The 25,376-nt window shown below is 40.2% G+C and overlaps 1 protein-coding gene and 1 pseudogene across 1 annotated transcript; both read left to right on the top strand.

Annotated features, from left to right (window-relative positions):
* Window positions 1–11,292: 11,292 nt before the first annotated feature.
* LOC112582203 (ferritin heavy chain-like) lies at window positions 11,293–12,121 on the top strand. The gene has a single exon (XM_044936783.2). The coding sequence runs from the start codon at window positions 11,349–11,351 to the stop codon at window positions 12,003–12,005; it is 657 nt and encodes a 218-aa protein (XP_044792718.2). The 5' UTR covers window positions 11,293–11,348; the 3' UTR covers window positions 12,006–12,121.
* Window positions 12,122–12,627: 506 nt separating this feature from the next.
* Window positions 12,628–25,376, top strand: part of LOC102390804 — a 63,532-nt pseudogene continuing 50,783 nt past the window's right edge.

Below are 25,376 nucleotides of genomic sequence, written 5' to 3'. Positions count from 1 at the left end.
TATTGCTGTTTAAGCCTCAGTATTCAGTCATGGACCTAGAGAGCAGATGAATGGGGATGTTATGCTCAACATCACTAATTAGTAGAGCAATACAAATTGAAACTTACCATGAGGGCTTCCCTAGTGACCCAGTAGTTAAGAATATGCCTTGCAATGCAGGGGACACTGGTTCAATCCCTGGTTTGGGAAGATCTCACATGCTGCAGAGCAACTAGGCCCGCGAGCCACAACTACTGAACCCCACGTGCCTAGAGCCCATGCTCTGCAACAAGAGAAGCCACCGAAATGAGAAACCCACACACCACAGCTGGAGAGTAGCTCCCATGCAGCACAAATAGAGAAAGCCCTCACACAGCAAGAAAGACCCAGCACAGCCAAAATAAACAAATCAACAGACAGTTCTCCAGAGAAGACATACAGATGGGCAAAAAGCTCATGAAATCATGCTCAATGTCAGTAATAATTAGAGAAATGCAAATCAAAACTACAATGATGTATCACCTCACACTGGTCAGAATGGCCATCATCAAAAAATTATATAAACAATAAATGGTGGAGAGCGTGTGGAGAAAAGAGAACCCTCTTGCAGTGTTGGTGGGAATGTAAATTGGTGCAGCCACAATGGAGAACAGTATGGAGGTTCCTTAAAAAAACAAAAATAGAACCACCATATGACTCAGAAACCCCACTACTGGGCATATACCCTGAGAAAACCATAATTCAAAGACACATGTACCCCAATGTTCAATGCAGGTCTATTCACAATAGCCAAGACATGGAAGCAGCCTAAATGTCCAGTGACACAAAAATCGATAAACAAGATCTACATATATACAATAGAATATTACTCACCCACAAAAAGAAATAAAATTAGGACCTAGAGTCTGTCATACAGAGTGAAGTAAGTCTGAAAGAGAAAAAAAATCATGGTCTATTAATGCATATATATGGAATCTAGGAAAACGGTACTGCTGAACCTATTGCAGGGTAGAAATAGAAATGCAGTCATAAAGAATGGACATGTGGACAAGAGGGGGAAGAGGGAGGTGGCCAACTGAGAAAGTAGCACAGACATATATACACTACCATGTGTAAAATAGACAGCTAGTGGCAAGCTGCTGCATAGCACAGGGAGCTCAGCTTGGGGCTCTGGGATGGCTTAGAGGAGTGGGATGTGGGTGTGGGAGGGAGGCTGAAGGGAGGGGATATATGGATGCATACAGTCGATTCACTTTGTTCTATAGCAGAAACAAACACAACATTGTAAAGCAATATATTCTGCCCTCCCAAGAGAAAAGGAAACCATGGCTTCCAACAGCACAAGTAGTTCAAATGGGCTGATTTAAGACTGGCCAATCAGCTGATTCCTCGAACCCCTTAAATTTCTCCTTTAACCTTGGGGTGAAGAACCAGATTTAAGAGCCTTGCCAGCTGACCTCACAATAAAACTTCCTTTTCTCAAAAGCCAATGCTATAGTACGGGGTTCTATGCACATCAGGCAGTGAGTCTTTCTTGGTAATAGATGCACGGTTAACCAGACGCATCAAGTGACATAGACACACACACATTTACCTATTTGTTTCATCATAGACTGCTTTGTTTTATACCATGGGTTGTCAAACTATGGCCTGCAAGCCAAACCCAGCCCACCATCTACTGTGTTACTTTTTTAATTTGTTAAAGACAATGTTTTTTGAGAGTCCCTTCAACTGCAAGGAGATCAGACCAGTCTGATTCTAAAGGAAATCAACCCTGGATATTCATTTTAAGGACTATTTCTGACACTCCAATATTCTGGCCACTTGATGCAAAGAACTGACTCACTGAAAAATACCCTGATGCTGGGAAAGATGGTAAGCAAAAGGAGAAGGGGACAACAGAGGAAGAGATGGTTGGATGGCATCACTGACTCAATGGTCATTAATTTGAGCAAACTCTGGGAGACAGTGGGAGGAAAGAGGAGCCTGACATACTACAATCCATGGGGTCACAAAGAGTTGGACATGACTTACTGACTAAACAACACTTTTAAGAGCAGTTTTAGGCTGATAGCAAAATTGAGAGAAAGGAACCGAGATATTCCCAGGCCACATATTCCCTGACCCTACATATGCATAATGTATGCCACAGTCAACATCTGGCAGCAGAGTGGTAAATTTGATACAACTGATGAACCTACAATGATACATCATAATCACCCAAAGGCCATAGTTTATGTTAGGATTCCTTATTGGTGGTGTACATTCTATGGGCTTGGACAAATGTATAGGGACATGTACCCCTGATTATAGTCATGTACAGAGTTTTCAGTGCCCTAAAAAATATCCTCTTCACCTATTCTTTACTCCTCCCCTCTCAACCACTAATCTTTTTACTGTCTCCATATTTCTTACATTGAGATATAATTGACATACACCAATGATTTCAGGTATATAACATAATGGTTAGATATCTGTATATGTTGTGAAATGATCCCAAGTAGCTGACATCCATTACCATACAATAGTTACAAATGTTTTAGTTGTGACAAGAACTTTTTAGGCTTACTGTACTAGGAACTTGCAAATATACAATAGTGTTATTAACGACAGGCACCAAGCCATACATTATAACCCATGACTTATAACCTGAAGATTTTGTCTTCTGCTTCCTTAACCCATTTTGCTGACCTTGACCCCCTCACCTTTGCTCTGGCAATTACCAATCTCTCCTCTACGAGTTTTGGTTTTTAGTTGTTGCTCTTGTTTTAGATCTCGCATATAAAGCAGATACATATACAGATACATATACGGTATCTGTCTTTCTTAGTCTGACTTATTTCATTTCACCTAATGCCTTCCATTTGAGGTATTTCAAATCCTAAACGATAATGCTGTGAAAATGCTGCACTCACTATACCAACAAATTTGGAAAACTCTGCAGTGGCCACAGGACTAGAAAAGGTCAATATTCATTCCAATCTCAAAGAAAGGCAATGCCAAAGAATGCTCAAACTACCGCACGATTGCACTCATCTCACATGCTAGTAAAGTAATGCTCAAAATTCTCCAAGCGAGGCTTTAGCAGTACATGAACCGTGAACTTCCAAATGTTCAAGCTGGTTTTAGAAAAGGCAGAGGAACCAGAGATCAAATTGCCAACATCTGCTGGATCATCAAAAAGGCAAGAGAGTTCCAGAAAAACATCTATTTCTGCTTTATTGACTATGCCAAAACCTTTGACTGTGTGGATCACAGTAAGTTGTGGAAAATTCTTCAAGAGATTGAAATACCAAATCACGTGACCTGCCTCTTGAGAAACCGATATGCAGGTCAGGAAGCAACAGTCAGAATTGGACATGGAACAACAGACTGGTTCAAAATAGGAAAAGGAGTACGTCAAGGGTGTATATTGTCACCCTGCTTAGTGAACTTCTACATCATGAGAAACGCTGGGCTGCAAGAAGCACAAGCTGGAATCAAGATTGCCGGGAGAAATATCAATAACCTCAGATATGCAGATGACACCAACCTTATGGCAGAAAGTGAAGAGGAAATAAAGAGCCTCTTGATGAAAGTGAAAAAGGAGACTGAAAAAGTTGGCTTAAAGCTCAACATTCAGAAAACTAAGATCACGGCATCTGGTCCCATCACTTCATGGCAAATAGATGAGGAAACAGTGGAAACAGTGTCAGACTTTATTTTTCTGGGCTCCAAAATAACTTCAGATGGTGACTGCAGCTATGAAATTAAAAGATGCTTACTCCTTGGAAGGAAAGTTATGACCAACCTAGATAGCATATTCAAAAGGAAAGACATTACTTTGCCAACAAAGGTCTGTCTACTCAAGACTATGGTTTTTCCAGTGGTCACGTATTGATGTAAGAGTTGGACTGTGAAGAAAGCTGAGCACTGAAGAATTGATGCTTTTGAACTGTGGTGTTGGAGAAGACTCTTGAGAGTCCCATGGAGTGCGGGGAGATCCAATCAGTCCATCCTAAAGGAGATCAGTCCAGGGTGTTCTTTGGAAGGACTGATGCTGAAGCTGAAACTCCAATCCTTTGGCCACCTCCTGCGAAGAGCTGACTCATTGGAAAAGACTCTAATGCTGGGAGGAATTGGGGCCAGGAGGAAAAGGGGATGACAGAGGATAAAATGGCTGGATTGCATCACCAACTTGATGGACATGAGTTTGGGTAAACTCCGGGAGTTGGTGATGGACAGGGAAGCCTGGCCTGCTGTGATTCATGGGGTCGAAAAGAGTCGGACACGACTGAGTGACTGAACTGAACTGATGATAAGTGATGCTGAATACTTTTTATGTACCTCTTAGCCATCTGTATGTCTACTTTGCAGAAACATCAATTCAGATCTTCTGTTAGTTTTAGTAATCAAATTTTTTTTTTTTTGCTATTTTGGAGATTAACCCCTTTTCACAGGAGTCCTCAACCTCCAGTCTGAGCAGCAGCAGCATTAGATTAGAAATAAAGTTCACAAAGTATGTAACGTGCTTGAATCATCCTGAAACCATCCCCTCACACCCAGTCCATGAAAAAATTGTCTTCCACAAAACTGGTCCCTGGTGCCAAAAAGACTTGGGACCGCTGCCTTATCACATTTATCTTTTGCCGATATTTTCTCCCATTCTATAGGTTGCCTTTTAATTTTGTTGATAGTTGTACTTTGCCGTGCAGGAGTCTTTTAGTTTCATGTAGTCCCATCTGTTTATTTTTGCTTTTCTTGCCTTCACTTTGGTGTCAAATACAAAACCTCACCTCCAAGACTAATGTCAAGGAGTTTACTAATGCCTCTGTTTTCTCCTACAACTGTTATGGCTGCAGTCTTACGTTCAAGTCTTTAATCCATTTTGCGTTGATTTTGGTGTATGGTGTAAAATAGCGGTCCAGATTCATTGTTTTCCATGTGGACGTCCTGTTTCTCCAATATCATTTACTGCAGAGACTGTCTTTTCTCTATGTATATTTCTGGCTCCTTTGCATAAACTAATTAAATTGGGTTTATTTCTGGGCTCTATTTTCCACCATTGATCTGTGTGTCCATTTTTATGCCAATACCATACTGTTCTTGTTAATGTTCCATACTTTTGTTGCTTCTAGATTGTGATACATTTGGAATCATACAGTATATATAGCCTTCTTAGATTGGCTTCTTTCACTTAGTAAGATGCATTTATGTCTTCTCCATATCTTTCCATATCTTGATACCTCATTTCTCTTTAGTGCTGATTAGTATTCCACTGTCTGATTGTATCAAAATTTGTTTTATCTCTACACATATAGAAGGATACCTTGGGTATTGTGAATAAAGCTGCTACAAACATCTACATGCAGGTTTTTGTGTTAACGTCCCTGATGACATACAATATGGAGCATCTTTTCATATGCTTGTTTGCCATTTGTATATCTTCTTTGATGAGCACTTAAGGTCTCTGTCCCATTTTAAAACTACACTGCTTGTTTTCTTATTGTTAGGTTTTAAGAGTTATTTGTCTATTTTGGATAACAGTCCTTGATCATGTGTCTTCTGCAAATATTTTCTCCCAGTCTGTGCCTTGTCTTCTCATTCTTTTAATATTGTCTTTCACAGGGCAGAAGTTTTTAATTTTAATCAAATAAGGTTATCAATTACATACCCAAGGTCATCTGAACTTTCTCCACTGTTCTTTTCTGGAAGCTTTATAACTTGACATTTTACATTTAGGTCTATGATCCATTTTAAATTAAATTTTGTAAATGATGTACAGTGTGTGTCCTTTCTTTGCATGTGCATGTCCAGTTGTTTCAGCACCATTTCTTGAAAATACTATCTTTGCTCCATTGTATTGCCCTTTCTTCTTTGCTAAAGATCACTTCATCATATTTATATGGTTGTATTTCTGGACTCCCTGGTGGTGGTTTAGTATATCCATTTGGGGGTCCTAACACTGCTTGGAGATAAAGTGTGTGTGTTCAGTCATGTCTGACTCTTTGCAACCCCATGGACTGCTCCTCTGCTCATGGAATTCTTTAGGCAAGAATACTGGAATGGGCTGCCATGCCTGTCTCCAAGGTATCTTCCCAACCCAGGGATCCAACCAATGTCTCCTGCATTGCAGGCAGAGTCTTTACCTATTCCCTAGTTTATTCATTGAACTATCTGGCTATTCTTTCCCCAATATCATGCTGTCTCAACTACCATTGCTTTATAGTAAGTCTTGAGGTCAAGTAATGTCAGTTTTCCAATTTTATTGTTCTCCTTTAATAGTGTATTCGCTCTTCTGTTTCATTTTTTCTGTTTGCCTCTGCTTACCAATTTTAGAATAATTTTAGTGATATTCACAAAATAACTTGCTGTGATTTTACCATCTGCTTTTGTAATAAAATTTTACTGGAATTGACCCATGACCATTTATTTACATGTAGCCTGTTACTGGGCTTATTCTACAAAGTCAGTAAGTAGGCGAGACAATGTCCACCAAGACAGCTACCAATCCCTTCCTATTTGATTAAGCTCCATTCAAGTGTCCTGAGTACAAATTATAAGACTTTATATTAATTGATATACTGATATATTTATTGATAAATTGTATCAATTTACTTTATATCAATTTACTTTATATCAATTATGCCACCTTGCACAAATAGTATTTATGGTTATTTTAAGCAAGATGCTTGCATATTGAGTGTGGCACTTTCACAGCATCATCTTTCAGGATTTGAAATAGCTCAACTGGAATTCCATCACCTCCACTAGCTTTGTTCGTAGTGATGCTTTCTAAGGCCCACTTGACTTCACATTCCAGGATGTCTGGCTCTAGGTGAGTGATCATACCATCGTGATTTTCTGGGTCATGAAGATCTTTTTTGTACAGTTCTTCTGTGTATTCTTGCCACCTCTTCTTAATATCTTCTACTTCTGTTAGGTCCATACCATTTCTGTCCTTTATCGAGCCCATCTTTGCATGAAATGTTCCCTTGGTATCCCTAATTTTCTTGAAGAGATCTCTAGTCTTGCCAAAGAATGCTCAAACTACCGCACAATTGTACTCATCTCACACACTAGTGAAGTAATGCTCAAAATTCTCTAAGCCAGGCTTCAGCAATACGTGAACTGTGAACTTCCAGTTGTTCAAGCTGCTTTTAGAAAAGGCAGAGGAACCAGAGATCAAATTGCCAACATCTGCTAGATCATCGAAAAAGCAAGAGAGTTCCAGAAAAACATCTATTTCTGCTTTATTGACTATGCCAAAGCCTTTGATTGTGTTGATAGCAATAAACTGTGGAAAATCCTGATAGAGATGGGAATACCAGACCACCTGACCTGCCTCTTGAGAAATTTGTATGCAGGTCAGGAAGCAACAGTTAGAACTGGACATGGAACAACAGACTGGCTCCACATAGGAAAAGGAGTACGCCAAGGCTGTATATTGTCACCCCACTTATTTAACTTATACGCAGAGTACATCATGAGAAATGCTGGGCTGGAGGAAGCACAAGCTGGAATCAAGATTGCCAGGAGAAATATCAATAACAGATTCGCAGATGACAACAACCTTATGGCAGAAAGTGAAGAGGAACTAAAAAGCCTCTTGATAAAGGTGAAAGAGGAGAGTGAAAAAGTTGGCTTAAAATTCAACATTCAGAAAACGAAGATCATGGCATCTGTTCCCATCACTTCATGGGAAATAGATGGCGGAACAGTGGAAACAGTGTCAGACTTTATTTTTCTGGGCTCCAAAATCACTGCAGATGGTGACTGCAGCCATGAAATTAAAAGACCCTTACTCCTGGAAGGAAAGTTATGACCAACCTAGATAGCATATTGAAAAGCAGAGACGTTACTTTGCCAACAAAGGTCCGTCTAGTCAAGGCTATGGTTTTTCCTGTGGTCATGTATGGATGTGACAGTTGGACTGTGAAGAAAGCTGAGCACCGAAGAATTGATGCTTTTAAATTGTGGCGTTGGAGAAGACTCTTGAGAGTCTCTTAGACTGCAAGGAGATCCAACCAGTCCATTCTGAAGGAGATCAGCCCTGGGATTTCTTTGGAAGGAATGATGCCAAAGCTGAAACCCCAATCCTTTGGCCACCTCCTGCGAAGAGTTGACTCATTGGAAAAGACTCTGATGCTGGGAGGGATTGGGGGCAGGAGGAGAAGGGGACGACAGAGGATGAGATGGCTGGATGGCATCACTGACTCTATGGACATGAGTCTGAGTGAACTCCAGGAGTTGGTGATGGATAGGGAGGCCTGGCGTGCTGCGATTCATGGGGCCGCAAAGATTCGGACACGACTGAGTGACTGAACTGAACTAAGCAAGATGCAACAACCTTTGACTTCCTCTTTCCCAAGTTATTCATCTTTAATAGTTAGTAAAATTAATTGGCCGTGGTATTACACAGCATAGACAATGCATTTTAGTGGTGTATCCTCTGCCTTCCCCTGTGACAATTTCAATAGAATACTTTTTGTATGGAACTTTCCAATTTGCATGTGTTCTACATATTTATTTTTGCCAGAAGTTTGAGTTTTTTAATCTTATTTTTTTAGATGAAGAAATTAAAGATGTTAAGTGACTTGTATGATTGTCCATCCATTTTCCCTAGAACATTCAAGTTGATGAGGTGGCTCTTAAGTTTTTGAACAACTTCTAGATCGCCAACCACCTCTCTGTGAATGCCCTAACTTGCAGATATTTCTGTTTTATGTTCTCAACACAAGGCAGTTTTTGGAGTTTGGATTGTGGTTTTTGGCCCTCATCTCTGATTATCTTTCCTGTCATGCTTGTTCAAAGAAAGGAAGAAGCCATATGAATGCTGTATATAAATGTTACTGGGCCCTCCTCAGCAATACAAACTCACTGGGAACATAACCCACTTCCAAATGTTACTAGGCAGGTTCTGAACTGATTAATTAGATAGAATATGCTTGGCTCTACTATTTCCAATTATGCATAGGGTCCTTCAGCCTTGAGCCTGGATATATCTAAGAAGGTGATTAGCTGGATGTCACAGGAAGTACACACACTGTTGCCCACAGCTGCTTCCTAGTCCCCACACCGAGCAGTAGCAAGAGCGGGGGTAAATGCTTTTAGATCAGAGCAGGATGTGTGGAAGCTTCTGTCACAGGTTGGGACAGTACCCACAGGTGAGTAGAAAAACCCAGGAAGAACAAGGAGAATCCAAATCCAGCAGTTCATCAAAAATATGAGTTGATTCTCTCCAATTTCACTAATGACTGGCTAGAGTAGAAGTTGTCCCCTCTCTTATCTCCCCGGCTTTCTAAATTCACACAGCTGAATGTTTAAAAAGGAATCTAAAAACCAATCATGAATTAAAAATCATCAAATGTTTGAAGAAAACCTTGAAAAAATAAACTATCAAGAAGAAATATCAAACTGAATAAATGAAAAAAAGAGTCCTTATACTTAAAACATTACACAAGCTGAAAGTCAGAAACATTATACAAAATAACCGGCTTATGATTCTGAAAAGTGGCAAGGCATGCAAGACAAGGAGAGACTCAAGAATTACGCCAGACTGCAGGAAGCTAACAGTCATGATAACTAACTGTAGCATGAGATTCTAATTGGGTCCTTTTACTGCATAAGCATTTGGGGGATAACTGGGAAAAACTTGAATGGTATCTGACTATTCGATGGTAGTAATGCATCACTGTTCATTCCTCAATTTTGCCTGTTGTAGCTACAGGAGAATTTCCATATTTTCACAAATTAGACACTAATGTATTTCAGCTGATGAAACATCAGGTCAACGACTTATTCTCCAATGGTTCAGAAACTACAAGTTCTTTGCACTATCCTTGCAACTTTTCTGAAACTTTGAGAATATTTCAAAATAAAAATACATAACAAAAACCTTATTAACACTCAAAAGATAAAGCATTAGTAGAGTAAGACCAAAACTTCAGAATAAATACTCTTAATATACTCAGGCAGTAAAATATATATATATATACATACATATATATATATATATATATATATATTTCATCAATAAAAATAAACTAGAGATCATGAATGGAGAAGGCAATTACAACCCACTCCAGTACTCTTGCCTGGAAAATCCCATGGACTGAGGAGCCTGGTGGGCTGCAGTCCATGGGGTCGCTAAGAGTCCTACACTACTGAGCGACTTCACTTTTACTTTTCACTTTCATGCATTGGAGAAGGAAATGGCAACCCACTCCAGTGGGTTCTTGCCTGGAGAACCCCAGGGACGGGGGAGCCTGGTGGGCTGCCATCTCTGGGGTCGCACAGAGTTGGACACGACTGAAGCGACTTAGCAGTAGCAGCAGCAGAGATCATGAAAATGAAAACACTAATTATTGGAATAAAAAGTCCAATAAACAAAATAATAGATTAGGCACTGATGAATAGCAAATTAGAGTGATGGTTAAGTAATCAAAGCAATCCTGCCGCAATACAATAGGACCAAGGGAGGACAGAAATCGCAACCAGCTAGTAAAGGAACAGCGAGGAAATTCTCAAAGAACTAATAGGTATAAAATATATGAGAAAATAAAATAATATATAATAAGGCATATAACAGGGAAATTCCCAGAATGACCAACACAGGAGTTTGATCCTTGATTTTTAGAAAACAGAGACTGAGACTCAGCTTAAATGCTGTTAAGATGCTGATTTTGTTAGAATGTGTGAACTCACAGCAATAAGGGTGAGAAAAATGAAACATCAGGCAGGGAAAGATGTGAAGAAATGTAATCCTATGTGTTTATCACGCTGGCCACTGCTTCCCAATGAGCCACAGTGACTCAGCAGAGCATTCACTGAACAGGCTTGTCTAGAGGTTTAGAATCTGAAAGCACTTCTCAGGTCACTTGGCAGTGTGCAAGAGGGTGGCATTGGTATTTATCTTACAGGCTCTCTCCAGCCCCCCACTTCTCATTGGTCAAAGCCCACCCTGAAGGGGCTTCTTCCACACGTAAATGACACGTAACCAGCCTCTCATCAGCCCCTCAGGAGACTAGCTTCTACACACTGTAGTCTGACTATTTCACTTGAATCAGAAAGTAGAGAGTTGAGAAGGACCTGGAGAGAGACAAGGAGTGGAGCTTTTCTGGGTTATTTCCCAGGAGCTGATTGTTGAAACTGCCTTACAGTCCCCTTGCAACAGCCATTACGTCACCAGGCAGAAAGAAGGAGGGTCAAGACCATAGACCCCGCCCGCCCATGGATCCCGCCCACCCACGTGACCTCTTCCTTAACCAATCTCAAGCCCAGGCACTGACCCGGCCCAACGGACACCATTACCCATCCATCCCAGAGCCCGCACCCAGCCACCTGTCGTCTGGCCCGGAGCCCGCCTCCGGCCACCCACATCGTCCACCATGGGAAGGCTCCGAGGAGGCCGCTGGCGCTCGCGCCCCCGCCGATGCCAGCCCCGCGCCCCCGCCGACGGAGCCGCCATTCCCTGGGCCTTGGAGCCGCCCGCCATGATGCCCACACCGCCCTCACAGGTTCGTCAGAACTACCGCCTTGAGTGTGAGGCCGCGCTCAACTGCCACGCTGCCCTGGAGTTCCACGCCTCCTTCCAGTGCCTGGCCCTGGCCTTCTACCTCGACCGTGATGATGTGGGCTTGAAGCACTTCTACCGCTTCTTCCTGCTCCGCTCTCACGAGCACAGCAAGACAGCTGAGAGCCTGATGTTCCTGCAGAACCAGCGTGGGGGCCGCGTCTCCTTCTTCGACATCAGAAAGCCTGAGACCCAGCAGTGGGAGAGTGCACTCCAGGCCATGCAAGACACCCTGCACCTGGAGAAGTGCGTCAACCAGAGCCTGCTCGACCTGCACAAGCTGGCCACTGACAGCAGCGACGCCCATCTGTGCGACTTCCTGGAGACCGGCTACCTGGACCAGCAGGTCAAGTTCATCAAGGAGCTGGGAGATCATGTCAGCAACCTGAGCAACGTGGGGTCCCCGGAAGGCAGCCTGGCAGAGTACTTCTTTGACAAGCTCACCTTGGGCGATGGCGACAAGGAGGACTGATCCTAGACTGGACTTTCCCCTGAGTCCCGGGTGACTGCCCAAGGTCACCCTGCCTGCCATCAAGTCTGCAGTATTGCCCTTGCAGAAAAACTTCACTTTAGTTTTTTTCTTGCAGTTTTGGCAGTTCTTCACATAAAAAGTTATTGGTTGTTCAAATAAAGTTAATAGTTGATGCATAAATAAACGTCTCTAATTTGTATGTGCAAATCTCTCACTCTTAAACTTTAAAACAGGTGTACAAGAGTCTCTCCAGCTACCCAGGCCCTGTCCACATGCAGCTTAGGATCTCCACTGATGGAGAGGGAAGGTGTTCCATGGGACCATGGAAAACAGAAAATCAATCCTCCCCTAGTAAAACAATGTTGGGTGGGGCGTGGTCTGGGGCCCTGGTGAGTGTGGATGCCTGAGCAGAGTTCAAGTATCAAAACATGGCCTGAAAATCATGATTGGGGTTGATCTGGGGAAAGAGTGAAGGGGATGGGGTTGGGCAAGGGTTGAAATGAAGGGGGTTTTCACTTTATGTGAAATGTTACTGCTTAATTCTGGGTAGCATGATGGTGGGTCCAGAAGTCAGCTTGGCCACATCCCTCTTCGGGGTACTCAGCAGCCAGCTTGCCTGCCGATGGACCAGACCCAGCGGCCATACCTGGGACCCTTTTGTCCCTGGTCTCCTCCTGACGTGGACAACTGGCCAGAGCTCCCTGACCGGTAAGCAACAAGAGACTATTGACCTCTCTCCCCTTCCCTCTCTCTTTCCTCTCCTTAACCCTTCCTATCCTTCCCCGTTTTTCTTGTCCCCCAGTCCTGGACACAGGAATCTGGTCGAAGGGCCTCAGCCTGAACTGAGGATTGGAGACTGATCACCTCCTCTTGGCAGAGAACTCGAATTCTGGTTCTGATTTCTGGTAGGGCCAAGTTCCAGTCCTCCCTTCTCTGGAGGCCCAGGGTAAAGTCCCATAACGCCTGGGTATCTGTAGGTGGCAGGAGACGTCTGTAAGGCCACCCCTTTCATCCCCTTCTCCCACCTCCTGCCCCTTCTTCTTTCAACCTGGCTTCCTTTCCTCCCTTTGAAATCTTTGATGTTAGTACTTGGATCTGAAGTTCTGTGTCTCTATAGGAGGTTTTCTGAGAGACTGTATTCTTGTATTTAAGGGAGTGTCTGATGAGGACTGCCAGGTTTATATGTGTGTGTTTTAACACTGTGTTCTGTGTTATGATTTTTGATGGCCATTTTGCTTTGTCTGGCCACCATTTGGTTTAGACCTGCTGCCATTTTGTTAGAACTTGATTTTCTTTCCCTGTGCCTTGAGACCAGGGCTCTCAGGAACACTTATCTAGACCATCTCTAACTCCTGAGACTGAGGGGAAAAGACTTTAAAATTTTTATTTATTTCAACTTTTTGTTTTATAAACTAGTAAATTTTATATTGTAATATCTAATTCATGACTAAACTTAGAAAATGAAGCTAGATCTTGCACTGTGTCTGTCTAAATATGTCTTGGTATGTCTTTGTCTCTGGGTAATATTTTTGAGGTTAATTTGTAAATGAGCTCTATTTATTTGGCTTAAAAAAAGGTAAGCGCTTACAAATCAAATAATTCTAAATTAAACAATAAATTCCAGGTTCATGTGAATTGGGAAATATTCAGTATTAAATACCTGATATTAATGTTTGTTGACCTATCTTATATAGACATGTCTTAGAGTAATTAACATTAAGTAGAATATTTTCATTGTACCTAGGTTTAATATAAGTTAAATATTATATCTGTTACAAGTTTGTCAACAAGGAAATTACCTCAAGTGAGGAAACTTCTAAAAAATGTAAATGAGATATGAGCTTTTATATAAACTCTATTAAGAATTATTCTTTAGAAATATCTGTCTAAAGTAGTCTCTCCAGATTGGCATAACTTAAATTTCTAAGGGTTGTGCCAAGTGTGCTAAGTGTTGGAAGTCTATTGAATAGTTAGGTCATTTACAAATAAAATAAGATTTTGAAACATATACTACTAAACACTAATTTCCTTTTACAGAGAAACTAAAGAGATTTGGGACTATAAATGATTAATGTTTGATGCCATTCTAAAATGTTCTAAGAAAGCAAGGGTTTTAGAAATTAACACTGGTATTTATGCTCACTGATTTAGAAAATGCTAATATAAAAGTTAGTTCTTGGTTGCTAAAGGAAAGTAGGAAGTGTGTTTTCATTTAAAAAAAAAAAAAAAAGAAAGAAAGAAAAAGGCATGAAAAAAATACTAAAAAGAGTTATGCATGATCAGGATTTTCTAAAATTGGATTACAATTAGATAAATGCATTTTGTTAGAAAGGACACAGCCATAAGAAAAGTGGTTAGAGTCAACTAGGTCCAAATTGGTGGAGCAGACTTTCACTAGACCTTGGGCCTTGGTATTTAGGCCTATTGTGCCATATCAACAAGCTAAATGATACATCCATCAACATTGACTAAATCTGACCAAATGTTCTAAACCCTTTTAATTGATCTTTTTGCTAAAACTTCCTAAATAGAATTCTTTTGAAGTTCTTTTGACCTCTAGCTAACTTTGGGGTGCTTCAGAGGGCCCCTGAAACATCCCAAAGAGAGATATTAAACTGTGTTTATCTGGTTGGTTAAATTACATGAAAAAGATTATCAAATGAGTAATAAATCTGCTCATATTATAATGTATGGTAAAATTACTAATACAGATATCGTAGAAATTATATGGAGTTCTTAACATTCTGATATGTCCTGGTATTCTAATGGAAAACCCTATGACTTCATAAAAGTTAACAAAAGGACTGAATGAAATGGTTTCTATCTGAAAAATTATGGGTTTTCAGGGAGTAGGGAAAACCTTCCTCTCAAACTAATTATGACAATACTTTGGTAAAATTAAACATTATAAGCAAAACAATTATATTTTCTATCTGACTCCTTCAAAAATTGGAAATTCTTAGGTTTCCAGTAAGTTTATCAAATGAGTTAGGAAGGTTATCTCATGGGGTACAAAAATCTCAAGAAATTTTTGAGACCTTAAAAAGGGAAGAATTCACCTAGATTTGTTAGGCAAAATTTGTGTAAGCCTTTGGTGTGAGTTTCTCAGCCTTGTTTTATTTTAAAAGTTCAGTCTGAGACTCTATAAATGTTTCAGCAAGATAAAAAGTCTATAATCAATTGTGGTTATAGAAATCATCAGACCAAAATTAGTGAGAACAGACCTATTTTGCAAACAAACCACCCTTAATTTGATTATATTTGATAAAAATGAGGATAACTTTAGGGAAAAAAAAGATATTTCAAAAAATGTTAAATCCCAGTTAATGGAGGTCTGCATCTAGTAAGACTAATAAGCCACCACCAATGGGAAGAGTTTGGGAAAAGTTGAAAGGAGACACCAGGTGTCTGTCCACTTCCCAGAATCCCTCTCACTAGCATCCATCTTGGCTGAGCGATGCATGCGTGTTGGGAGGCACAGTGCAAAATAGCCTTGAAGGAGAAGGTCCATGGGAAAATGGCAAAGGGCCAGAAGCACCCAGGCATTATGTACTGATAGCTGAAAAACATTTCCTGCCTTTGGCTATGCTCGGCGCCAAGATTTAACAATTAAACATTAAAGACGTTGCTTGAGAAAATGAGTCATGGATAAACACATGGGTCGTTAAGAATGCGCTGTTCCTTGAAGTATCTTTTACTGATTATGTCTTAGCCTCGTACGTGCTCTGCTGGCCGTATGCTCTAAGCTCTTTGTTCCTCGTTCCTATAAAAAGGCTCGACTGCAAAAATAAACTTGTCAGTCCTTGAAGAGACTGTCCAAGTGTTGTTCTTTCAGGTTCGCCATTTCCAAGTCCCGGAGAGAAAACTCCAACAGTGTGCCACCAGGAAAGACTCTGAATTAGAATGATTGGCCAAAGACCACCCGGAAACTAATCCCATCACCATAAAACCCGAGACTGTGAGTCACGCAGCAGAGCAGTTCTCCTGGGTTCCCTTACCCTACTGCTCTCCACCTGGGTGCCCTTTCCCAATAAAATCTCTTGCTTTGTCAGCACATGTGTCTCCTCAGACAATTCATTTCCGAGTGTTAGACAAGAGCCCAGTTTCAGGCCCTGGAAGGGGCCCCCCTTCCTGCAACAGTTGGACCATAATGAAGCCTGAGCACCAAAGAATTGATGCTTTCGGAATGTTTTGTTGGAGAAAACTCTTGAGAGTCCTTTGGACAGCAAAGAGATCCAACCAGTCCATCCTAAAGGAAATCAGTCCTGAATCTTCACTGGAAGGACTGTTGCTGAAGCTGAAATTCTGATACTTTGGCCACCTGATGCAAAGAGCTGACTCACTGGAAAAGACCCCAATGCTGGAAAAGATTGAAGGCAGGTTGAGAAGGGGTGACAGAGGATGAGAAGGGTGGATGGCATCATCAACTCAAGGGGCATGAATTTGAGCAAACTCATTCATTTTTTTTTCCAGTTTGACAGGACCTGTTTATTTCTGTATCCTTATGTATGTTCCTTGGGAATCATTTGATTCCCAAGACGGTTGACTGAAATCGCCCCCTCTTGGTCAGGCAAAATAATAACCACTTGCCTGAGTTGTCTCACAACAGTGGGTCCTGATAAAGCATGTAGAAAACTACCAAGGAGAATGTGTGAGGAGCCACAAGGAGGGAGGAGACACCAGTCCACAATTTGTCTTGTAACACTAACCTGGAAGAATTTTAGAGGGGCCAAAAGGAAGAATGAGGAGATGATATGTCCTGCCGACCTCCCAGAAATCTTCACACTAGAATCCAGCAAGATGACTGGCCAGAGACAACCCGGAAAGCTAACATCATTACTGTAAAACCTGAGACTGTGAGCCACATGGCAGAGCAGTTCTGGGTTCCCTTACCCTGCTGCTCTCAGCCTAGGCACCCTTTGCCAGTAGTCTTTTGCTTTGTTAGCACTTGTGTTGTTCATACCCAATGTTAAGACAACAGCCCACTCATGGGGCTTAGAAGGTGTAATTCATTTTGCCCCAAATAAAACTTAACTCTCAAGTTGTACATTGTTTCTTAGTCGACACTGTCTCCTGGGTGATAGACCTCAGTTCATTTCAGTTCAGTTCAGTCGCTCTGTCATGTCCTACAGTTTGCAACCCCATGGACTGCAGCACGCCAGGCCTCCCTGACCCTCTCCAACTCCCGGAGTTTACGCAAACTCATGTCCATTGAGTCGACGATGCCATCCAACCCTCTCATCTTCTGTCGTCTCCTTCTCCTCGTGCCTTCATAGACCTCATTAGGCCCCAAATAAAACTTAACTCACAACTCTCACATTCTGCTTTTTTTTTTTTTTCAGTTGACAGTACTGACAGGAATATTGATGAAGACTATCTTCCATTGGGCCAGAGAAGTTAGAGCAGAGGCCCTGACAAAATTTCCATAAGATACTCTGTGTACATAAAAATTTTTTTGTATTATCCTCACAAATCACAGGTATTAGTGATACTAAGGTTGTAAAACAAAAGGAAGAATAAAAACTTAAATGATTATCAGCAAAAGCAATGCCTCTTAAAATGTATTTTGCTATGTCTCAATACTTTACAAACCAAATACAAATGAATTCTAGAAATCAGGGAAGTCTGAGAAGATAAGTACCAGACAAATCTCAAGTGTGTTTCACAATCATTTTGTTGCAAGCATAAGAGCCTAATGTCCAGAGCAGCAAATGCTACATTAATTCATCTCCTTCCTGAAATTTTCCATTCTTCCTTCTTTGCATGTCAAAGGCAGCCATAATGTCTGCATATTTCTTAGACTAATTTTATTGGCATTTTCTAACCTTTACCATTGCATCTTTATCTTCCTTTTGGGCCTGTTTCCATTTTATAGAGACATTATGCTATCAAAATCTCCAGACAGGAAAGATGGGGGCTGGCCAGTTCTCAGGCAATGCTAATAGGATTTCCATACCTTTTGTAAACCCTTTGGAAATGCCAAGCGGTGATTTACAGTTCCTCACCCCTGCAGGGCCTTTGTAAAGAAATCACCCAGATGGTGTGAAACACCTGGAACCATGCAGGATGCAAGGCTCTGGGCAGTAGGAATGTTTTGCAGGCTCTGGGCCCTTAGGTGAAGGTGTGGAGCATCCATGAAGAAAGGGATAAAGGGAAAAATAGTGGAGCTTTAACAGGAAGCCTGTATCCTAGACTCACTGAGGGTGAAACTATGCAAAAGAATGGTATCCTGTATTTATGGAAAGTCATGTTTTATTGGAACTGAATAAATACCACAACATGTAGATGTATTACAGAAACTAGAAATAGGCCTATAGATATACAGAGACATATAAATACATATATTGCACATATTAAATAGAATACATGAATGTATTGTTTTATCTTGGGTTGTTTTCCAAAATCCAAAATATTTTAGAACATATGCATACCAAAGAATGTCTAGTCATTAAGTCGTGTGTAAGATTGTTTGGGACCCTACAGACTGTAGCCCACCAGGCTCCTCTGTCCATGGGATTCTCCAGGTAAGAATACTGGAGTGGGTTTCCATTTTCTCCTCCAAGGGATATTCCTGACCTAGGCATCTAACCAGTGTCTCTGGAATCTCCCACATTGGCAGGTGGATTCTTTACTACTAAGCCACCGGGGAAGCCCATTATTTTAGAGCAAGGGGTCAACAATTTTTTTTTTTCTGTAAAGAGCCAAATAATAAATATTTTAGGTTTTGTGTGCTACATACAGCTTTGACTATTCAGCTGTTTTGTCACAGCTCTAAAGCAATCACACACAACATATAAACAAACAGGCATGGTCGTGTTTCCATGAAACTTTATGGACATCAAAATCTTCATGTCACAAAATTTTCTTTTTTTTTTTCCCAACTATGCAAACATGTAAAAACCACTGTTAACTCATATGCTGTACAAAAATTGGTGGTAAGCAGAATTTGGCCCATAGGCCATAGTTTACTAACCTTTGTTTTAGAGAGGATCAAGAGCCATAGGATGAAATAAAATTTGATGCTATTTGAACACTGGAACTATTTTAGATTTATGGAACATCTAAGCAGAATTGACCCCTCCTACTGGATATGTCTGCTTTGAAGTGCTACAATAATCACTAGGTGGCTCTGTATTCTGTTTCCTCTGTATTTCCAACAGTATTTCACCCATGCTCTGACAGGCATTCAGCACTAGATGGCGGCAATAACTGACAATGTGCTTTTTCTTTTTTTTTTTTAATCTTTCCAAGTTAATACACTAAATATAGAAATCATTTACTTTCTGGGTATAGCAAGAAATATCTAATCAATCTCTGTTTTTATTCAAAGAATGTTAAAAATTAGTTTAATGTCAGCTTACAAAAGAAAGTGAAAGTGCAGTCACTCATCGGAGTTTGATTCTTTGCAACTGTCCATGGAATTCTCTCGGCAAGAGAACTGGAGCGGATTGCCATTTCCTTCTCCAGGGGATCTTTCTGATTCAGGGGTTGGACCTGGGTGTCCTACACTGAAGGCAGATCCTTTACCATCTGAGCCACAAGGGAAGGCTCAGCTTACAAAGTGGGTCTCATTTAAATATCCTATCAAAAGGAACACTTTTGAATGATGATTGATTAAAAAAATGCATTTGGTCACATGAACTTAGGACCTACAGAGAATTAACCTAACACATTTAAGTAGTTCCCAAGTATCTATTTTTAAATATTACTTTGTAAATTACTTTCTATTTACTTTGTAAATATGTATGTAAATACCAATCTAGACAGCATATTATAAAAGCAGAGACATTACTTTGCCAACAAAGGTCCATCTAGTTGAACCTATGGTTTTTCCAGTAGTCATGTATAGATGTGAGAATTGGACTATAAAGAAAGTTAAGCACTGAAGAATTGATGGTTTTGAACTGTGGTGTTGGAGAAGACTCTTGAGAGTCCCTTGGGCTGCAAGGAGATCCAACAAGTCAATCCTAAAGGAAATCAGTCCTGAATATTCATTGGAAGAACCACTGCTGAAGCTGAAACTCCAATACTTTGGCAACCTGACGCGAAAAAATGACTCATTGGAAAAGACACTGATGCTGGGAAAGATTGAAGGCGGAAGGAGAAGGGGATGACAGAGGATGAGATGGTTAGATGGCTTCACTGACTCGATGGACATGAGTTTAAGTAAGCTCGGGGAGTTGCTGATGGACAGGGAAGTCTGGCGTGCTGCAGTCCATGGGGTCACAAAAAGTTGGACACAACTGAACGACTGAACTGACTGACACTGAAGTAGGATCACTCCTGTAAGTCACTGCTTGACTTGGAGGGTTAAATTGCTTTCAAAATCTGATTATTAGCACTGTTGCATTGAAGACTTCTAGTCTATTAAGGCAGTGGTCTCCAGACTTTTTGGCACCAGGGACTGGTTTCGTGGAAGGTAATTTTTCCACAGACCGGGGGAGCAGGGGGATGGTTTCAGGATGATTCAAGTACATTATATTTACTGTGCATTTTATTTCTATTATGATTACGTTAGCTCCACCTCGGATCATTTGCATTAAATCTGCTGTCTAGATTGGTCATAGCTTTTCTTCCAAGGAGCAAGCGTGTTTTAATTTCATGGCTGCAGTCACCATCTGCAGTGATTTTGGAGCCCAAAAGGCTGGGGACTCTTGTATTAAGGAAGAGACAGGATTGCACTTTTGGTAACAGCTCACTAGCTTTCAAAAGACCAAGTTAGAAATTTTGAGTAGGCCACTTTGAGTAGACTTGATTATCAAAAATTGAAAGAGATTAGTTCACTATTGATAACTGATCACAAAGGCAAATTTTTAAAAATTACAAGTTAAAGAAAAGTGCCAGAGTAATATATAAATTATAAAAATCATTGGCACATTTAAAAATGAAATATTTTTCAAAGAGATGGCTTTATTTATGATTGGCTCATTTGACCTTCTTTACCACCTTCTTAATTTAGATCTCCCTCAAGCTGGGAAAGAATAGATGAGGGAATCTAATTATGTCATTTTATTTTACTGCCAAATCCATACTCTAATTTCTTTTCCACATGCTGTTTTCCAAATGTCATGAGATTAGAAAGCCGTTTGTTTTTATTCAACTTTAAGTGGCTTTGTGTATGAGAAATGAATTGCTTTCTGTGTGTGCATACCCGGTGCATCTCCAAGAGAAAGACTATTAAAAATAACTCATCAATCAACAGGTTTAAAATCTAATAAAAATGTTTTCAATGAGGTACAATTCATTGCAGCAGGGTTGAGCAAACCATATGTAGTTATCTCTGCTTGTTCATTCCTTTTCATTTCTGTATGAAAAATGAGTTTTGCTTTGGTATCTTTTTATTCATGTGTATATTAAATCAAGAAAGTACATGATACATTTTGGAACTGATAGAATGTTATTAACAACTCAAAACAATGTCTATGTATTGTTATAACTATGTGTGAACAGGGAAATAAAGGTTACACATTATTCTTGAAGTAGCATCTCTAATGATGCTAGCTTTTTTTGGGCCATACCACTTGGCTTGAAAGATCTTAGTTCCTTGGGCCCCCTGCAGTGGAAGCTCAGAATCTTAACCACTGGTCTATTGGAGAAGTCCCAATGCTAGCTTTGCTTTGCATTGAACATAGTTTCATCTCTCCTTATCATCCTTTAACTAAACTATATTCATCTGAATAAAAGATCTGAAACACATTATTTTGATTAGTCAGAATACTTTATTCCACTAAGGAAACTACGCTTGTTTTTTCTAAGAGATTTTCAACTGACTCTTTGAGACGAGTATATTAAAAGCGAATCAAGGAAGGATGTCTGTACATTTAAACTTTACTTTCTTAGTGAAAATCACATGTAAGCTACATCTGCACAGCATAGAGTTGGAAATGTCGTTGACAATGATCTAGTACATTTAGGTTTAAACATTAAGTCTAAAAATAAAAGTCAGATCTCAATGACTTTCTCAACTATCTTCGAACAAGTTCCCATAATATCATTAAATTTCGTTTTTTAACCACATACAACTGACAAACCAATCATATAAGCCAATTCAACAGGTTTCCATCTCCATTCTTACATGTGGTGTACTAAGGATAATGGCAGTAAAAGAGCATAATCCTATGGATAGCTGTCAGTGTAAATTCACGTTCCATGGTGAATGTTTCCTTTAGTTCTAATAGTTTAGTCAGTTGTCTGAACTGTTTCAAAAATGACATTATCTCTATTTGTTTGTTTTCATGCCACTTCATTTTTACAAAAGGCCTACATTATTAACATGACTTATTTTTGCTAACTGAAGGGAATTTGAAAGGATTTTTGCATTTAGGAAAAAAGGTGAATGGTGAAAATAGTGTTCTGCATCTGTTTCACAGTGAGCTGTTAAAGGGGCAGAACACACCCCAAACATAGAAAGTATCCTCTCCAAAAGCTCCTTCCCTGGAAACAACACTCAGCTTCTCAGCATTAAGCCGTGCTGGCAATGAATTTTGTCTGTGAGCATCTCTGCTTTATCCCAGTTTATTTTGTGCATCTGTCAGCAAGAAATGTCCTAAGGTAATTGCTCCTTGACTTTATGCCATTTTGGTTTACCAAATGTTTCACAGAAACGCTCTACTTGCAGATAGAGGGGGAAATCTGTTGTATTGTTTTTATAAATTGTCTCTAACTTTTACATTTATGATCCATATTTTTTCTTGTTTTACTGTAATGGGTAGGATTTTGAGCACAATATTGTTTTTATAAGAGGTTTCTTTTCCCCCTGGCTTGAAGTTAAGTATTCTTAAGTATTCTTGCATCTTATGGTGTGTGTGTGTGTGTATATATATATTTTTTTGTTTGTTTGTTTGTTTATTATAGGTGTCTTGTAGATAGACATATGAAAGTTGACTTTGCCAAAAACAATTATCATTAGTTGCTACTACATTTTATTTCAATAAGATGACAATTACTGCTAATGAAATATTTCTCTCATTTATTTTATAGAATTACTTAAATAAATTATCTAATATATTACTACTCTTACAATGTTGAGGTCAGTTTTCATTCCAATCCCAAAGAAAGGCAATGCCAAAGAATGCTCAAACTACCACACAATTGCACTCATCTCACATGCTAGTAAAGTAATGCTCAAAATTCTCCAAGCCAGGCTTCAGCAATATGTGAACAGTAAACTTCCTGATGTTCAAGCTGGTTTTAGAAAAGGCAGAGGAACCAGAGATCAAACTGCCAACATCCGCTGGATCATGGAAAAAGCAAGAGAGTTCCAGAAAAACATCTATTTCTGCTTTATTGACTATGCCAAAGCTTTTGACTGTGTGGATCACAATAAACTGTGGAAAATTCTGAAAGAGATGGGAATACCAGACCACCTGATCTGCCTCTTGAGAAATCTGTATGCAGGTCAGGAAGCAACAGTTCGAACTGGACATGGAACAACAGACTGGTTCCAAATAGGAAAAGGAGGACGTCAGGGCTGTATATTGTCACCCTGTTTATTTAACTTATATGCAGAGTACATTATGAGAAACGCTGGACTGGAAGAAACACAAGCTGGAATCAAGATTGCTGGGAGAAATATCAATCACCTCAGATATGCAGATGACACCACCCTTATGGCAGAAAGTGAAGAGGAACTCAAAAGCCTCTTGATGAAAGTGAAAGTGGAGAGTGAAGAAGTTGGCTTAAAGCTCAACATTCAGAAAACGAAGATCATGGCATCTGGTCCCATCACTTCATGGGAAATAGATGGGAAAACAGTGGAAACAGTGGCTGACTTTATTTTTCTGGGCTCCAAAATCACTGCAGATGGTGACTGCAGCCATGAAATTAAAAGACCCTTACTCCTGGAAGAAAAGTTATGACCAACCTAGATAGCATATTGAAAAGCAGAGACGTTACTTTGCCAACAAAGGTCTATCTAGTCAAGGCTATGGTTTTTCCTGTGGTCATGTATGGATGTGAGAGTTGGACTGTGAAGAAGGCTGAGTGCCAAAGAATTGATGCTTTTGAACTGTGGTGTTGGAGAAGACTCTTGAGAGTCCCTTGGACTGCAAGGAGATCCAACCAGTCCATTCTGAAGGAGATCAGCCCTGGGATTTCTTTGGAAGGAATGATGCTAAAGCTGAAACTCCAGTACTTTGGCCACCTCCTGCGAAGAGTTGACTCATTGGAAAAGACTCTGATGCTGGGAGGGATTGGGGGCAAGAGGAGAAGGGGACGACAGAGGATGAGATGGCTGGATGGCATCACTGACTCGATGGACCTGAGTTTGAGTGAACTCCGGGAGTTGGTGATGGACAGGGAGGCCTGGTGTGCTGTGATTCATGGGGTCGCAAGGAGTTGGACAGGACTGAGCGACTGATCTTATCTGATCTGATCATATAATTTTAATAACAAACTGCTGATTGTGGTTTGCTGATAATTTATTCAGCTTTTAGTTTTGTTGATGTTTTCTACTGTTGTGTGTGTGCTCAGTTGCTCAGTCATGCCCAACTCTTTATGACCCCATGGACTGCATCCCGCCAGGCTCCTCTGTCCTAAATCTTATGCCCTGGCAGAATTTTCTTACTTTTCATACTCACACTATCACCTTTCTCACCAAACTGGGGAATGTTTTTTCTACTTAACATAACTCTCATTAATACTGAATATATTTCTTAATATACATTATACCTTGTTCTGATCTTAGATATTTGAAATTTAAAAGCCAAATTCTGATTATTTTTACGTCCTCCTCTCTTCATTTCTGCTTAGCCATGTACAATGGCTATTTGACTGAATAAATGATAGAAAGAAATACCCAGAAGAAGGTAAATTTACTTGAAAGTGTTAGTTGCTCAGTCGTTTTCTACTCTTCATGACCCCATGGACTAGAGTTCTCCAGGCTCCTCTGTCCATGGAATTCTCCAGGCAAGAATACTGGAGTGGGTGGCCATTTCCTTCCAAGGGATCTTCCCAACCCAGGGATCAAACCCAGGTCTCCTGCATTGCAGGCAGATTCTTTACCATCTGAGCCACCAGGGAACTCACATAGATTTATTTAATTCTTCTTAAGTAGCACCCTGGTATGTTCCAGGTAATGACTGAACTCCCATTTTTTTTTTCTTGACCTGCCCTCCAATTATTCCATCTTCTGCCACACCCTGCAAAATCAGGCACTTTCAAGAGTGAAAACACTTTTTGGTTTTTATTAAGATAAAAAACAAGTACCACTTCATTACTGGACAGAAGAAAATGCAAAAATAAAATTTTCATTATTTTAAAGTGATACAGCATACAGTTGGCACAAATAATTTCATATGATTTTGTAAACATCTACGGAAAAATAATGACCCTGGAGAATGTGAATTGACACCCATGAGACAAAGACATGCA

The sequence above is a fragment of the Bubalus bubalis genome, chromosome X (genome assembly GCF_019923935.1).
Source record: "Bubalus bubalis isolate 160015118507 breed Murrah chromosome X, NDDB_SH_1, whole genome shotgun sequence".
Lineage (NCBI taxonomy): Eukaryota > Metazoa > Chordata > Mammalia > Artiodactyla > Bovidae > Bubalus > Bubalus bubalis.
This window is presented reverse-complemented; position numbering and strand designations above follow the sequence as displayed.